The sequence below is a fragment of the Python bivittatus genome, unplaced genomic scaffold (assembly GCF_059951505.1).
Source record: "Python bivittatus isolate LINGU-HERP-01145 unplaced genomic scaffold, Pbiv_v1 ctg000610_np1212, whole genome shotgun sequence".
Classification (NCBI taxonomy): domain Eukaryota; kingdom Metazoa; phylum Chordata; class Lepidosauria; order Squamata; family Pythonidae; genus Python; species Python bivittatus.
Genome location: NW_028277088.1, coordinates 33,931,660 through 33,947,750, shown reverse-complemented (window position 1 = coordinate 33,947,750; position 16,091 = coordinate 33,931,660). Strand labels below are relative to the sequence as shown.

General features: G+C 38.5%; 2 protein-coding genes across 8 annotated transcripts in view; one reads left to right on the top strand and one right to left on the bottom strand.

Annotated features, from left to right (window-relative positions):
• PLEKHA8 (pleckstrin homology domain containing A8) overlaps positions 1–5,924 on the bottom strand; it is a 158,263-nt gene extending 152,339 nt beyond the window's left edge. For 4 of the 5 annotated variants that reach the window (XM_088150753.1, XM_088150752.1, XM_007429255.4 and 1 more), the window contains exon 1: positions 5,595–5,779. In XM_088150753.1, coding sequence (XP_088006879.1) covers positions 5,595–5,634 — 40 coding nt within the window. In that variant the 5' untranslated portion in view covers positions 5,635–5,779. Of the gene's footprint in view, positions 1–5,594; positions 5,780–5,845 lie in introns of those variants that run through there. The other variant, XM_025167313.2, reaches the window with a different exon arrangement.
• A 203-nt stretch (positions 5,925–6,127) lies between these two features.
• Positions 6,128–13,389, top strand: FKBP14 (FKBP prolyl isomerase 14). 3 transcript variants are annotated; one of them, XM_025167311.2, is made up of 5 exons: positions 6,128–6,257; positions 6,608–6,862; positions 8,964–9,115; positions 10,813–10,940; positions 12,757–13,389. In XM_025167311.2, the coding sequence occupies exons 2-5, from the start codon at positions 6,672–6,674 to the stop codon at positions 12,913–12,915; spliced, it is 630 nt and encodes a 209-aa protein (XP_025023079.1). In that variant the 5' UTR covers positions 6,128–6,257; positions 6,608–6,671; the 3' UTR covers positions 12,916–13,389. The 3 variants fall into 3 exon arrangements, with proteins under 3 accessions (XP_025023079.1, XP_025023080.1, XP_007429316.1); XM_025167312.2 differs by lacking the exon at positions 6,128–6,257 and adding an exon at positions 6,267–6,493; XM_007429254.3 differs by lacking the exon at positions 6,128–6,257 and having other exon boundaries at positions 6,267–6,862.
• The last annotated feature ends 2,702 nt before the right edge of the window (positions 13,390–16,091 follow it).

The window sequence follows — 16,091 nt, the reverse complement described above, 5'->3', positions numbered from 1 at the left end:
AGTATATACAATCACATGAAACATAAAAACTGTGCAAAACGTTACTAAAAGAAAAGAAAAAAAAATCCAAGAGGCTGATGGTTTCCAGGGCTGCAGATGACAGGCCTCTAAGGGGCTAGCCATCCCCATGCTTGATGTCTTCCCTCCCCACCCCAATATCCTGCCTCAAGGTAGCCAAGAAGCTCCAGAATAAATCCAGGTCCACCTCTATTGGAGCTAGGGAGTGACGACATGAAGTTGCTGCTGAACTTTGGAACCTCTTCACTTTTAATCTGCAGATTATAGGGTAATCTGGCAAAGCTATTACACAGGAATCGACCATGACAGAGTTATCTTGTAAATATTTGCTCAGAAATTCAGCACTGATTTCAATGAAGCTGTCTCTCAAGTTAGTATTATTCAGGAAAGGGAATTCTACGAGTTGAAGGCCTATTCACCTGGATAGCACTAGGCTGAGTAAGGCTATGGTATGGACAGCAATCTAACTTAGTCCTGCTTGCAGCAGTATACCAATACACATCCATTAAAGCCACAAATCCCAAGAACACATGTAACAACCTCCCCTTTCCCAGATTAATGACTTGATATTCCATCCAATAGTAAAAACATATCTGTGTCCTATTACTCAGTACAGGTAAGGTACATAGAAATCATGAACTTCTAATGGGGGGTTGAGGGGGAAGGGAAGGAGTTCATTTACTCAAGACAGGTTGTTTACTGGAGAAAGTTATGAAGGTTCATGAAAGAGCCATAGAAAAAGAGGAATCATAAGAAAGAATTACAAAATAAAATGAGACAATACTAGATCCAAAGTAAAATTAAATAATTAACCAATATTGTAATTTTTCCCCTTTGCATTTAGGCAGCTGGTGTTTAACCTGTATGCCAAAAAGTAGCTAAGGGCTTTAGATCTCAAGAGAATAGAAATGACCGTGTAAATAATGCATAGCATTCAATAGATAAACGCTTTTAATTAATCACTGGGGTGCTCATGATCATAAATCATGCTATTATGATCATATGCTCACCATGCTAATCATCCTCTTTTGTCTAATGCCAGCCCCAGAACTGTTCTCTGTACATGCAACACATTTATAGCTTAGGTGACATGTTTAACCCTAGTATGTGTGAGACCATCTGTGTGATCATTCTGTGATGCTATTATCATATCTGGTGCCATGGCATATGGAGGGAAGGAAGAAGAAATGAAGCATTCCTTTATTCTTCAGCTAAGGGGTCCTGAATAAAACAAAACCACAAGTTTAAGTATTTTGAATGCTAAACAGAAAGCACAACTTATAGATGTAAACATATAAAGGAGAGTATTCAAAACATAGTAGTGACTTTTTAAATATTGAATTTTTAATATAAAATGCATGTGGCAAAGAATGAGAGAAAGTTATCCATTTTTAAAGTGTGCCCTGCAGTATTTTACTGCTTTTCCTTGAAAATTCTAAAAAATGCACTTTTGGAGAATACTTTTCTGGATTTCTCCAAGGCTTTAAAGTGTTAATTTAATAATTCAATTAGTTTACAATATGGTATTTAAAACTGAATTTTAATTAAGACTTCTTCCATATGAAGGATGTTTGTGTCATCTTTAGAATTAATGATGAATTGATTAGGTGCCATCAAGCTGTTGTTGACTCTTAGCAACCACACAGATAGGTTTTCTCCATGATGATCTGTCCCTAACCTGGTCCTTCAGGTCTTCCAATGGTGCACTCATTGCCACTATAACTGAGTCTATCCACCTTGCTGCTGGTCATCCCCTCTCTTTCCTTCCACCTTTCCCAGCATTAGAGCCTCTTCCAGAGAGCTAGGACTCAGCATAATGTGTCCAAAGTAAGATAATTTGAGCCTTGACATTTGTGCCTTAAGTGTTTTCTTTGAAGATCCATTGGTTTGTTTACTTGGCTGCCCACAGTATTCTCAGGAGTCTTCTCCAACACCAAAGTTCAAAAGCATCAATATTCTTATCTTGCTTCTTCAAAGTCCAACTTCCATTTCCAAAGAGTGTCACAGGGAATACCATGGCTTACACAATTCTGAACTTTGTAGGTATAGACATATCATGGCATCTGAATATCTTTTCCAAGGCCTTCATGATTGCTCTACCAAGTACTAGTCTGTGGTGTATTTCTTGACTGCTTGTTCCTTTACTGTTGGTGGTTGATCTTAACAGGCAGAACCTATCCACTACTTCAATATTGTCTGTGTGTGTGTGTGTACACATATATACACATATGCACACACACACATACATGCATACATACACACACACATATGCTTGACATATGAAGAGAAAGAGGACCATTTCATGAAGAGTGACTATGAATTATATTAAAGTATAAGTAAGAACATATGAGAAAAATTGTTCCATCAGGTGCTAAAGTTCCAGGATTGAAGTGTTTTATAAGAAGCCACCATAAAAGAGAGAGGATTAGTGTAATATGAATGCAATTTATATTCTGAATACAAAATAAAGTAGTAGTTTCTTTCTAATCCCAACTATACGTCTTCTGATGAATGCACTTCTACTACACATACACAAACATACAAGACACATAGCAGAGGCATCCATGCGGTCCACTACTTTTATACAAAAATGATGAAAACAGTTATGCTTTCTCTTTAACCATGCATGCAACATCAAGACACATATACAGAAGGGATGGAATTTGCATGATGTTAGCATAACATTGCTTTTGGCATTTGGCCTCTTTGACCTGCTTTACAAAAGCCTCTGTTCACACCTCTCTTGGAGAAAAGGCACATGTAATTGCTACTAAACATGTTTTAAATTATTTAAACCTGTAGTCCTCAAAATATTACTGGATTATAACTCTCAGCCCTTATCACCATGTGCCAAGATGGCTAAGGCTGATAGGAACTGTAGATTAGCAATAACTGGAGGACCACAGGTTCTAGACTCATTATGTAAATTTTTAGGAATCTCCTGCAGGGATCATGACCAAGTATTAATATTGCTTGAGTTCTGTTTCTAATTTAGAACCAATTTTAAAAGATAGCTACTTTTTTCCAGAGAGAACTGCAATGAGTTTCATGAAAATTCAAGCACAGAAAAGAAAAAAAAATCAAGTATGAACAGAAACTATGATTCAGATATGATTCATCAGAATCAAAGTTCAGACAAATGCATGTGACATGAAGTATAAGAGTGAACCACACTCTGTATCTTCCTAGCACCTTACTATAGAATAATGTTATTATGAATCACCCCAAATTTTAATGAGGATGAATCCCCACTTCCATTCCTGTATGGGTACACCAATCCCTTATATGTACTTCATATCTGATCCATAGAATTGCTCTGGATCTTTGTCAGACACATTGATAGATGCATTCTTAAGTACTCTATGCTGACTTATTGAAAAGCAAGTTTTGCTACCCAATAGACCTTATTACTATAAAACCTCTATATTAGATTTGCAGCTTAAACTGGCTTCAATCCTTCTATTCCACTCATTCAGCGGTTGAGAATACTGGTTTGTCATAACTCTTGGCATACTTATTTGGAAGTACCCTCTACTGAATGTAGCAGAATATTATTTCTGAGCAATAATAAAGTAAGTAGAAAAGAAGTTTGACTTAAGGACAAAGGCTTTCATCTTAAAACATTTACAGATTTTATGGTTGCAAATAAAATAATAAAAATAAAGATGCTTTAGCGAAAAAGAAGAGAAACTATTTTAGGAAACATTTCACTGATAGAAGAAGATCCTTTTGCATTTACTTTCCTAACCCAACCCTTATTCTAGATCTTCATTCAGACTTCTATTGCTGCTTCTAGCACACACTTTGTCTCTGAGCATGTATGTAAGTGCAAAACAGGCACTCAACATCTGTAAGTTTCTTAAAATTTCAGCGACATTTTGTATTAACAAAGGAAATACACTTAGAAGTTTTATTATTTGTAACACTGAACAGTTAGAGAGAATGACAGATACAAATAGTTTAAAATAAATAATACAATTTCTTAAAGGAATCATATTTCTGACATTAAAACTTTTCATTTAGTTTTTTGTATCACCTTGAGCTAAAATGAAATGCTGTATCATTAAACAACGCCTGATTCTTGTTCTATAACTCAGGAGCAAAAAACCTGACACACCTAATTTTTTTCACACTGTATGATGATATCACAACACTTCTAAATTCATTCCCCTTTCACTCTACACTGTATTTACAATGTAAATATTTTTAGAGCAAAGTGAATTTGTTCAAGATTGCAAGGTTAAAGGTTAAGGTCCTTTAAAAAAAAATTGGCAGCATAACCCCCCTCCCCCACAAACCAAGCTAGAATGATCACATCATGAAAAGCTGGGTGCAGTCAAACTATATATCTTGGTATAAAAAATTTAAGCAATTTAAATAAAGCCAAAGCAATGGTAAGTAGGCTTCCATTGCATGAGAAGCTAGCTTGAAATTCCTTTCAGTAAAAAAAATGAAGGACAGCAGAAGATGCACAAAAGTTTCATAAAGTTCTGAAAATAATAAAGGATACATACAGGAAATGGAAACTGGGATAGATCACTAAGGAAGACTACTTAAAAGTAGTCCCAACCTGCAAAGATGGCGTTGGGATAGTTAAAATTGGGAATGAACTGAAGTTAGTGAAAGATTTTATTTTTTTTTAATTTATTTATTTATTTATTTATTATCAAACTTGTATGCCGCCCATCTCCCCCAACGGGTGACTCTGGCTAAGAAAAACAAAAAGGACTTTAGATATATTTAAAAGGAAAGGAAAAGAAAAGAAACAATATACCATCTGCTCAGTAAGAATGTCAAAATGCTAACTAGTAACAAAGAAAAGTCAGAATTTCTTAATTTCTAGGTTGGCTCAAACCTCCTCCAGCAAGACACTATTTCTTCCAGGAAGCAATTGTACAGATCAGGATGAAAGGGCAGGACTAAAACTTTAAATTGACAGAACCATACTCAGGGAATATCTATTTACTTTGAATGAGTTTAAATCTCTAGGGCCAGATGCACTGCATCTTAAGCCACTGATGGGGAATTTAAACCTCTCTGTCCTGAGAACCTCTGGAGAACTGGTGAAAAGCCAGATAGCCGGAGGAAGGCAAATGTCTCTATCTTCATAAAGGCTACAAAATAGGATCCAGGGGATTAAAATCAGCCTCATCCAGAATACGACTTATCTGTAAGCACTCTGAAAGCAACGCTCTAAGTATCAAAGTCAACACGGAAAAGTTAACCATAATTCTTGCCAGGCTAACCTTTTCTCATTTTTTAATTAGGCAACTTCCTTAGTGGGTTGCATGAACACTGTAAACACAATATAGCTAGCTTTCCCGAGAAAGGCTCCCCGGTACTGTACTTCAGAGCAAAGCAACAGAGCCCAGGCTCCTACTCCCGGGCCTTTGTAAGGCTCAGGGTCAGGCATCCGGAGCAGTTTCCTTTTCTTCCTGGTTTTCAGAGTCACCACCTCCCTCTTCTAGCTACACGCACCAAGCGCCCGGCTTCAAGTTCACGATCAGGATTGGCCAAGATGGCCCAACTTAGGCGGGTCAACGAGGGAAGACAGGGCAGGACCAGGCTATACTCACCGCTTAGATAGTTGGTCCATTTATATAGTACCCCCTCCATGATGACAAGGTCCCCCCCATCCAGATCTGCTTGGGACAAGGGAAACCTTGCCCCTGGCCTCCCCCGGGAAACTTTTAAGCTCTCAGCCCCACAGCTGAAGCACGGACAGCCAAGGCCATCCTGAGGCTGGCAGAAGTCCGGCCCGCCTCCCTGTCTCCTTCCCCGCCCTATTCCCCCCTCCCTACCCTACCAGCCAACCAGTTAGCCTTACGCTACTAGAGTAGAAATGCAGGTTTCATTTCAGCTACGGGCTTTGTCCGCCCCTAAGAGTAGCGTAAACGCGTTTCTGAATGCGAAGTTCACATGTGATTTAGAGAAAGGGCGTAGCTAGAACACCAAGAGAGCAGATGAGTTCTTGGGAGCCAATGAGAACCCGGCTCCATGCGTGGCGTCAGCCTATGATGCCACTCCGAAGCCGGTTGTATTGTGTTGAGGGATTCCAAACTGTATGCGCGGCGTTCTCTCGCTAGAATTTTTGGGAGACCAATCGCCGCTCGGCGATGGGAGCTTCCTTGACGTTTTTTCCCCCCCCCTGCAGATGAACGGGCCAGCTTCCCAATGGAGCGCCTAGCGTTCAAGGCGGGCCCTCACGTTGAACCAACTAGAATGGAGAAAGAGGAGAGGTGGGTGATAAATGGATACGACTGGCTCGGAGGAGGCTTGCCTGCTTTTCCGCGGGTTTTAGGGGGCACGCTTGCCACGTCTGCGGATTTGGGAAGTGGGGGTGAAAGCTGGTGAGATTCCGAGGCTGAAGGAAGCCTTTTCCGTCTCCGCCTTTATTGCAGCGGCTGGCGTTTTAAAGGCTTGTAAAGTGGAACTCCCAGAAGGTGCAATTTCAGTGGAAAAAGCACGCTAGAAAGTAAACACAATATACTTTAGAGTTTGGGGGGGTTTTCAAAGTGATTTTGGATCAATTCTTAGCAATGTGCGGTTCTTATTTGGGCATCGCTGGATAATTTTTTTTAATGGCCAGGTGCAGGTAACATCATGCGGGTTGCTTTTCAACCTGTGAAAAACCCATCGGTCTAGTAACCAGAATGGAAGGCAGCGTTTGGATTCTCTTTGCGACCGTGGCTTTGGCGACGGGCGCGCTCATCCCAGAACCAGAAGTCAAGGTCGAAGTCCTCCATAAACCTTTCATTTGCAACAGGAAGACCAAGTTTGGAGACATGATGCTGGTGCACTATGAGGGCTATTTAGAGAAAGATGGCTCACTCTTTCATTCCACGTGAGTATCTCGTCTACAAATTGGGACACACTGAGCAAACATCACATTTTTAGCTCAATGCAATGTGTGAATGGAAACAGTGTTTAGTATAGCGGTATATACCGTGGCTTTTCTTGTAATGATGTGGCCCTTAACGCACCGCTCAAGGTCAGCTGCAGCCTTGGGTCAGAAAAAGTGGCACGTTCTTAGGATGCATAATCAAAAAGTATGATGTATTCTTAACTGGAAAACTTTGATGGCCTTAGGCTACTGGACTTATAGGATATTGTGGATTCATTCTCAGTTGGGTCATAACTATTGATATTATTAATCACACTTTCTTTGTCCTGAGTGGTGATACTTTCCTTTGGATAAGAGCACTTTAGCATTTATTTATAAAATCCATAAGCAAACCACAGCAGAACCATTCTTACAGGAAGAGTCCCCTTTCTCCTCCTCTCTTTGTATCCATTCATACTGTTATAAATTCAACTATAAATTAGCATCATGCAGGTGTTCTCCGTTTATGGATCATGACCCCTGGGGATTTGTGAATAATGTAAAGGGGGTCAGTTTATTTTTTGTAGTTTGCTTCAGGCAGGGTGTCTGTCTTGACCAGCTTCCACATCAGTTTTCTATCTGCTTCTTTTTCTTAGGAGAAGCACAAGAATTCTATGAACTATCAAGTAGATTGTACTCTTTAGTTTATTATGTTATAAAACGTTATTCTGAAATGACTTTTTTGCTTGTGTATCTAGTTATTTTACAAGATGTTTAAATTTGTCTGTTAAAATCTGTCACTATATAATTAAGTCTTGTAATTCTCTTTGATTAAAGCATAGTGTTTTTTGTAGACCTGGGGTTTTAATACAAATGAAATGGACAAAAAGCATTTCTACATGTTGACATCTGTTAATTATGTGGCAAGCTGGTCTGACTATTTGTAATCTGTTGACATTGACCACTGGTAACTGGGTTCAGCTTCTGTCAAAAATATTGCTCGCTTCTGGCATCTCTGCTGGTGTGATAAGTGGTAGTGTGCCCATAGTTTCTGGAATGTCTATATGTATTAGTGACATTCAGTATTTTTATCCATTAATTTAACAGATGGATAACAAACATATTAAACTGATAGCTACTCTGTGTTACTGTTGAGCAGTTCACTGAAGGCTATTCTGACACTCTGAATTCCCAACAATGTCTTTCCTTGAATATTACCATACAAGAGGGATACAGGGAATTGTTGAGAAGCGTATGAGCATGCTATTTGTGTGAGTTGGGTTTAAAAAGAAAAAGTGCTGCTATAAAGAACAATTATTGATTAGAAAATGAATGAGTGGTTGTCCCAAAAATGAAGGTCAGATTTCAGGAATTATGCAATTATTATGCAATAAGGATGTGTAAGCTCATCCTTATTAGGGATTTTGGGGACATTTTGTTAAATCTCCAATGAAATTGCTTTATTTTATAAAGTTGTACCTTTCTGTCATTGTTTCATTTGATATATATAGAATAAATGTTAATTATTAAATCAAATGCATTTTTGTGACATTCCCCCCTCCCAATTCATCATGTAAAGGGATTGCAATATTACAAAGTTCTAAAATTCCTCATATGATACCTGTAAGCTAATGATTGTCATTATGAACCTAGATTTAAGTTAGTGCAAATATAATCTACTTTTGTTTGTATTGTGGTATTACTAATAGCTTCAATTTCTAAACCAGGACAAAAGATCTAAAATCTGTCCCCTTTATCAGTCTCTCTTTCCTATGCTTTTTTAATGCTTTAAAATGGGGCTAGGGCCCTCCAGAAATTGCCGAATTACTGCTCCTACAGCCACACCTAGCAAAACCAATAGTGAGTGCTGCTGTGAGTTTAGTTGAGCAACATCTGGAGGGCTTCACATTCTTCAGTCTGGCTTTCAAAGTTTGTTCCAGGAAGTACCCTGTAATTCTAGTTGCCATTTGGATTACTAGAAAGATATAGAATAGGATGGCTTTTGGAGCAGCCTGTCATTAGCCTTTGAGAACAGAATACTGAAGTACTAAATCTCTGGTCTGATCCAGCAAGAGGATTCTCTCCAACTGGGTGTCCCAATGGAATGTTTTCTTTGTTTCAGCCACAAGCATAACAATGGCCAACCGACATGGTTTACTCTTGGTATAAAGGAAGTTATCCAAGGCTGGGATAAAGGTTTGACGCAGATGTGTGTAGGAGAGAAACGCAAATTAACAGTTCCTCCATCCCTGGGTTATGGAAAAGAGGGGAAAGGTAATACTGTCAGGTTCATAAAATCTTATGTGCCATTAATATTTATCTCCTTATCCAGCTTATATAATCATATACAACTGCATGGAAAGCACAACATCTTTCTGCATCTTTAATGCATACTTACTATTTATGGACAGCTATTATATTTACAGATTCAAAATATTTTGGGAAGACAACCGTCTGAAACATATTTCCAAATCAATCATGAGATCCTTTCAGAAAAAAAAATGTTTTGGCATAGCCTTCACAGCCCGAGGCTTGAATATTACTGAAAATCTTTGGGAAATCGCAGACGTGAAGGACATTTGAGCTAGAAAAATTCTGCAAGAAAGTGGGGAAAAAATTCTAAATGCAAGAACAAAAAGATTCTTAGCTGGATACAGGAAGCTTTTGGAAACAGTTATTTCTGCCAAAGGAGATGCTACAAAGTACTGGCCAAAAGTCTAGTATTTCCAAACTTTTGTACCTGCTACATACAGTGTTTTCTTATTTTGAGTCTGTAAATAATTCCATATAAATAGAAAGTATGCATTAACAGTTACAGAGAGATGTTGTGTTTAACTTTGGACTATGCAAAGGTTGTATCAGTTTCTGTTCATGTGTGGATTCAGTGAAACATAATATTTGATCAGGATTAAGGTCTGACTTTTGCATACAGATATACCATTGTATATTCCAAGGCATCTATTAGCCAAATTTAAATTAGTTTGATTTCCTTTTAACTTGATTATTTCCACTGATATCAAGAGAACTGTTTTCTTATATATGAACTAACAGTGTAATCCTGTATAACTTATTCTAATAAAAATAACATGTTTTATTTATTTATATACACACACACATGTGTGTATATATTATATATATATATCATACACGTGTGTATATACAAGTGTGTATGTATGTACATACATACACATATACACATACATATAAATGCTAGAAGATCCCTTAGTATGTCTTGCTATTACTAATCATTCTCCCCTGTAGCTTGTTAGCATCAGTTTAAGGTGCTGATGAAACTTTTAAGGAAGAAACGGGCTATAGTATATTACTAGCAGAGTTACACAAAGTGGCTTTCTTCTTAATTTAGGCTCCATTCCCATAGGCTATAAATAGGGAGTGTGAAGTAATGTAGGAAAGAGAAAATAAATTTGAAATGAAATCAGTTCTGTGTCCTCACTTTTGCTTTTCTTGCACTTAACTTTCATGGGACAAGTGGAAATATTACCTGTCTTTCTATTCAGATCAACCCAGGTGTATGTTTGTACATTTTTTGAGTCTGGCCATACTCAGTGTTACATAGGTTACTACAGAAACAAAACAAAATAACTGTCTTTATGTAATCCAAATGGGGTAGAGCTACAAACAGAAAATGTGTAGATTTTTTGAATTGTGGGCTATGGAAGAAGTGCATCAATTTTGATATTTTTCTGTACTTCTGATAAGGCAGTGTAATTTGGAGACACTTTGCCATTCTGATGCCTTCAGGTGTGCTAAATTCTAAGAGTTATAATTCTGATACAGTTGGAAAGTTCAATGGGACTAACTTCTAATTGAGTGTGTGTAGATTTGCATTCTAAATTAGTTAGCCGTTATGTAACTTTCTATGCTTTGGATAGCTGTAGGTAACAAAATAAGTCCTATGTTCTCAGTTTTATGCTTAATGTGATCTCCATGTTTATATATTTCTTTGGTAGGAAAAATTCCACCTGAAAGCACACTGATCTTCAACATTGACCTTTTAGAAATCAGAAATGGGCCAAGATCTCACGAGTCCTTTCAAGAGATGGATCTTAATGATGATTGGAAGCTATCTAAAGAAGAGGTGAATAGGTTAATGCATTCTACAGTTTACAGAAAAAGATAACTATTACTTCCCTTGAAGTTCTCTTTATGCAAGTTTGGTGTCTGTAAATAAGATTTCATTCCAAGATGGGCTAGATTGGGACTGAACAATTACTCCTGCATTCAGAGTTCTGCTGGATCTACTTTTATATTATGTCCACCCTGCTTTTTTGGCCAGCAAGCAAAGGGACAATATTTATGTGAAGTTACAAAGAATATTGCAGAAAAGTCCTTCAATAACGTTGGCCTCTCTCTAGAAATCTGTGCGCACCTTCTCTTGAATACACGCCTGTGGTTTTGAATTTCAGTAAAAAAAGCAGAACTAAAGTTTTCATCATCAAGGATGTTTGTTGGGAAACAGTGCAGGTGTCTAGCTCATACATTAAATCATAATGTGATTTATTTATGGCCTATTGAATGGACCATATGTACCTCCCCAGAATATTGGGAGTCCCTCCAAATATTTCTCCAAAACTGGACTTTTAAAATGTGATATTATTAAATACTCAAAGAATCATATTTGCTATATTTTAATTACATGCACATTAAATCACATTTTAGCACTTCCCTGGCCTGGTCTGCTTGGTCTAATGCAGTTAATAGCCTTGTAAGCCTGTAATCCTAAACCTACATACTTACATTTCAGAATTTGTTTAGTCCCATTTTCTTTCTCCAGTGCAACCCTAAACCAAAAGGGGAAATTAAAGAACAAAAGGCAATTTATGAAGTTGACTATAGATATGATGGAGGCAAGGGTGGTTTGAAAAAAATAGAAAAGAGTTACTATTGTGTTAGTGTAAACGAGATAAGACTTCCTTTTCTTTATGTTCTGCTTTTAATTTCTTTTGCGTATTACTTCTTACTCTTCTTTGCACTTCACCTAATGTTGCTTACCTAGAATGGGAATAGTGTGATGGGTATATATGTATGTACTTGTGCACAGGCCTGGTTATCTGAGGGACTACCTATCTCCAGTTCTTTCTCCCCACCCAGTACATTTGAGTAGAATGGGTGCTGTAACAGTCTGTGAGAAAGTCCTTGAGAGACAGCAGCAGCAGCAGCAGCAGCAGCAGCAGCAGCAGCAGCAGCAGCAGCAGCAGCAGCAGCAGCAGCAGATTTGGGCAATGGTCAGAAAAGAGGCAGTTTAGCCTGCAGAAGCAGTGGGGTATCTCAGAGGAGGCCCTTCCTAGTTTTGGGGATTGTAAAGGTGAGGGGAGTGATTACTTTCAGACTTGCAAGATTCTGTTAATGTAACCTTACAAGAAATGTAATGTTAGTGCTCACGATTGGGGCTTCTTGTGTGAACTACCTCTAAGGGCTGACAGGTGCCCTCTAGGTCTCAATTAAACATGTCACTTGTGAGACTGAAGAAGCATGCCTTCTCTATTGCTGCCCCTGCCCCCCAGAGATACCTATGGCACCCACTCTCCTGGGGTTCTGAAAAGTTCTCAAGACCTGCTGTGCTACCAAACCTAGGGCTAGTATGTCTGTGCAGCCCCCATCATGTTTTGTATTGTGTTTTTATTGCTATGGTTGTTTTTAGTCTGGGCTGCCATGTTTATTTCATGTGTTTTTTAACCGTTTTAAATTATTTATTTGATTTTGTAAGCTGCCTTGAGTTTTCTGGAGTGGGCGGCCATAATAAATTTGATCAAATAAATAAATAAATAAATAAGATCTACTGTATTCTGAATCAAATGAGTACGCCATTTAATGCTGGTCTACTTTCTTTTCCTTCTAGGAATCTGAAGAGCTGATTATATATTAAAAAATTGTCTTTTTTCTTTGTCTCAAAGGTAAGAACGTATTTGAAGAAAGAATTTGAAAGACATGCTGCACCAATTAATGCAAGTCACCACGATACTTTGGTTGAGGACATATTTGATAAAGAAGACGAGGACAGCGATGGCTTCATATCTGCAAGAGAATTTGTTTACAAGCATGATGAGCTATGAAGAGTTCTGAAGTAATTAAAAGAAAAATAACAACTTGGAAAAGTTACCAAGTTACTCATCAGTGGGTGCATAAATTACAATGCCTATTTTTCTACAAGAGCTATTTCTGATTCCAAATGTTACAGTGTTTAGATATAAGACTGAAATATTTTAAGGTTTTTATACAGATGGAAGCATCATTATGTATTTAAGAACATGGAATTAAATCATTTCCAGTAACAGATATTACTGAAAAGACACTCTAGCGTGGTTTGCTTTGAAGGTGGTGTATGTATATATTGTGAATACACCTCTTGTTTAAGTATTTAATTTCTGTGCTCTACAAAAAAGATGCTTAATATTTTAAATGACAGTTGTCACAGTGTGCTAGTAGGTCTCATTGTTTGTATAATCTATACAGCAACTTTTCTTTGTAGAAAGATAAATGTTGCACTCGTGGTGATTATAATGTCTCATATAAAGCAACTTAAGACCTTTTGGTAGTGTTCTGTTTTAGAGTACTTGTAGAAGCTAGCCTATCCTAATCAGAAATAACCTTTTTATCATATATAGAAAAATAACATTTTATATTTAATTTAATTTGTAAATATACCTGTTCTTTGCTTTCTTCCTTAATATAAAAGAAACCACCTTCTTTTCACCCAGCTCAACAGAACGGAAGCAGTCAAGGAGGGACTTGGTTCTTGGCTCCTAATGCCCTGTCCAAGACCTAGTTAAAACCCAACAGATCTCAGAATTGTAGCTTAGGGAGATTTTCTCTCCTCTACACAAATCAAGTATAGGCCTTTAGAATCGGAGTTGAAATGCCAACTGAGCTCAAGCTATTTTATCTGCCTTCCAAATCTGTTGATCTCTATTTTGTAAAATTAGTGTAGGTTTATTGGTTTTCTATAAGCCATAATTTCTTTCAACGTGGTTCATTGAAGAATTTAGAGTTAGCTGGATTTGCACAATAGGCTAAGCAAAACCAAACCACTTTTCCACTTAGTATTGTGTGCCTCCAAATTCTCCTTTCATATGTACCAGTAGGAAAAGTTGTGTTCAGGTATTAAATCCCATTGGTATGAGAACCACCTCTGCTTCCCTCTATACATTGAGATGGGTGGTATTACCTACAGGGCCAGTCTACTATCTATCAGTTAGGACCTGGAGAATCAGACTTCTACACCAAAAGAGCAGGCCCCCTCTTTGGCAACTAGGTCCTTCAAGGTGACATGGGCTTTGATCATTCAGTTCCTCCCTTAACTTAGGTGAGTTTAGATTTCCCAAATGGAACTTTTATTTCTCTGGCCTCTTGCTGTAAGTGTAGCTCTGTTCCCAAGTTGGGGGAATTCAATGGCTCTGGCAAGATGATTGAGCATTACAGACAGTCCTCATTTAGCTATCACAACTTGGACCGGCAACTTGGTTGTAAAGCAAAGTGGTCACTAAGTGAAACCATGATTGTGCTTATGATATTGCTTCAGCTTTCCTTTGCTTCACAGACCTGCGAAGGTCGTAAATGTGAAGATGGTCATAAAATTACTTTTTCATCACCGCTATAATGGAACAGTCACTAAATGTGGCAGTCGCTAAACGAAGACTACCTGTATATCTATATGGCTTAGTTTAGGAAGTACAAAGCTGACTATTTTTACTCTTGAATAAGTTGATTCACCAGACACTGTAAACCTTCCTGTGGTTAATTTGCTATGTGCACCACAGCAGTTGTGATGTCAACCAGCTGTAATTTTAAAAAGTCATGGCTTAGCATGAACCCAGTCAGAATCCTATAGTCACCATACCTGAATGCTTTAGGGCAGACTTTGTAAAGCTGAATTCCCCATCTGTAGTCGCTCTGAAAGGTAGCAGACTTAGGCTATAATAATTCTTACTGATTTGGGTGTAAGTCTCCTGGAAGTAGATACAGGATTGGGCTGTTTTTGTGGTTTTCCTGTTGTGGATTTGAGGCAACTATGCCATATGCACAAACATATTTTTGTTTTCCAATATTAATGTGTAAAGAAAAAGAAGCAAAAGTGTTGAAATACATGTCTATTATGTCATCACCGTCTCTTGTTCCTCTAAATCAGTATTTCTCAACCTTGGCAACTTTAAGATGGGTGCATGGCTGGCTGGGGAATTCTGGGAGCTGAGACCCCTGTCTTAAAGTTGCTGAGGTTGAGAAACACTGCTCTAAATAGTATGTCATCATCATCATCTCTTGCTCTTAGGACAAGAGCATTATCTGAGTGTAGTCAAAAGACAAAAGGTGTCAGCAAGTTTAGGAAATCTCAAAAATATTTTACAGGAAAACCCCTCAAATCCACCCAAGGAACACAAAGCAGCCTTAGTGGCCTGGGAATGCTATTAAAAATGGAACGAAACAGCCTAGAAAAGAGCGTTAACTGGCTGAAAAGGGAAATGCATTGCAATATTTTGTGGCCGAGGACAATACAGCATCTGACCGATCAGGCAAGTGTATTCTCCACCATACGCCTGCTGACCTTTCTAATGCCTGAATTGTTCTCCTCTTGCAATCATAGGAGGTCCTGCAATATTAAGGCTTTAGGTTTTGTGATAGGGACACAAGGCTGTCTCAACCGCATTTCCTCACTCAGGTTGGTGTTAGCCTAATTCGGAACTGTGAAGTAGGAGCTCACGTCAGAGCCTCCAAACCATATCATACTTGCCTCTTCGAAGCCTTGCTTCCCCCATCAGAGTCACCATAATTCTTAGATTATTTTTAATGTTATTTATTTATTTAAATGTATTGGCCGCCCAACTCCAGTGGACTCTGGGTGGGGTACAAAACTAGAAAAAAACACAAAAACAGCTAAAAACATAAAATCAGACAGCCCAGACTAAAATAATCTGATAAATGACAAAATCAACAAAACCAAACGGGCCTTAGGCAAATCATAAACATCAACCCCAGGCCTGGGACCAAAGGCAGGCTTCCAAAGCTTTCCTGAACCCTCGCGGAGAGGGCTAGAGAGACGGGGAAATATGGTTAACCATTCCAACCCTTCCTTCCTACCCAGGCGGCACTCAAGGCAACTTGATTTGAGGTGTCACTTTGTTCACGCTCAGAGACCCGGCGCTCACGTTCCGCAGCCCAGGCGAGCCCCGACGTTACGTAGGCGCGGCCTCCGCCGCTGTACGGCGAAAAGAGCTCTAATTGTCCCCCCCGCCCG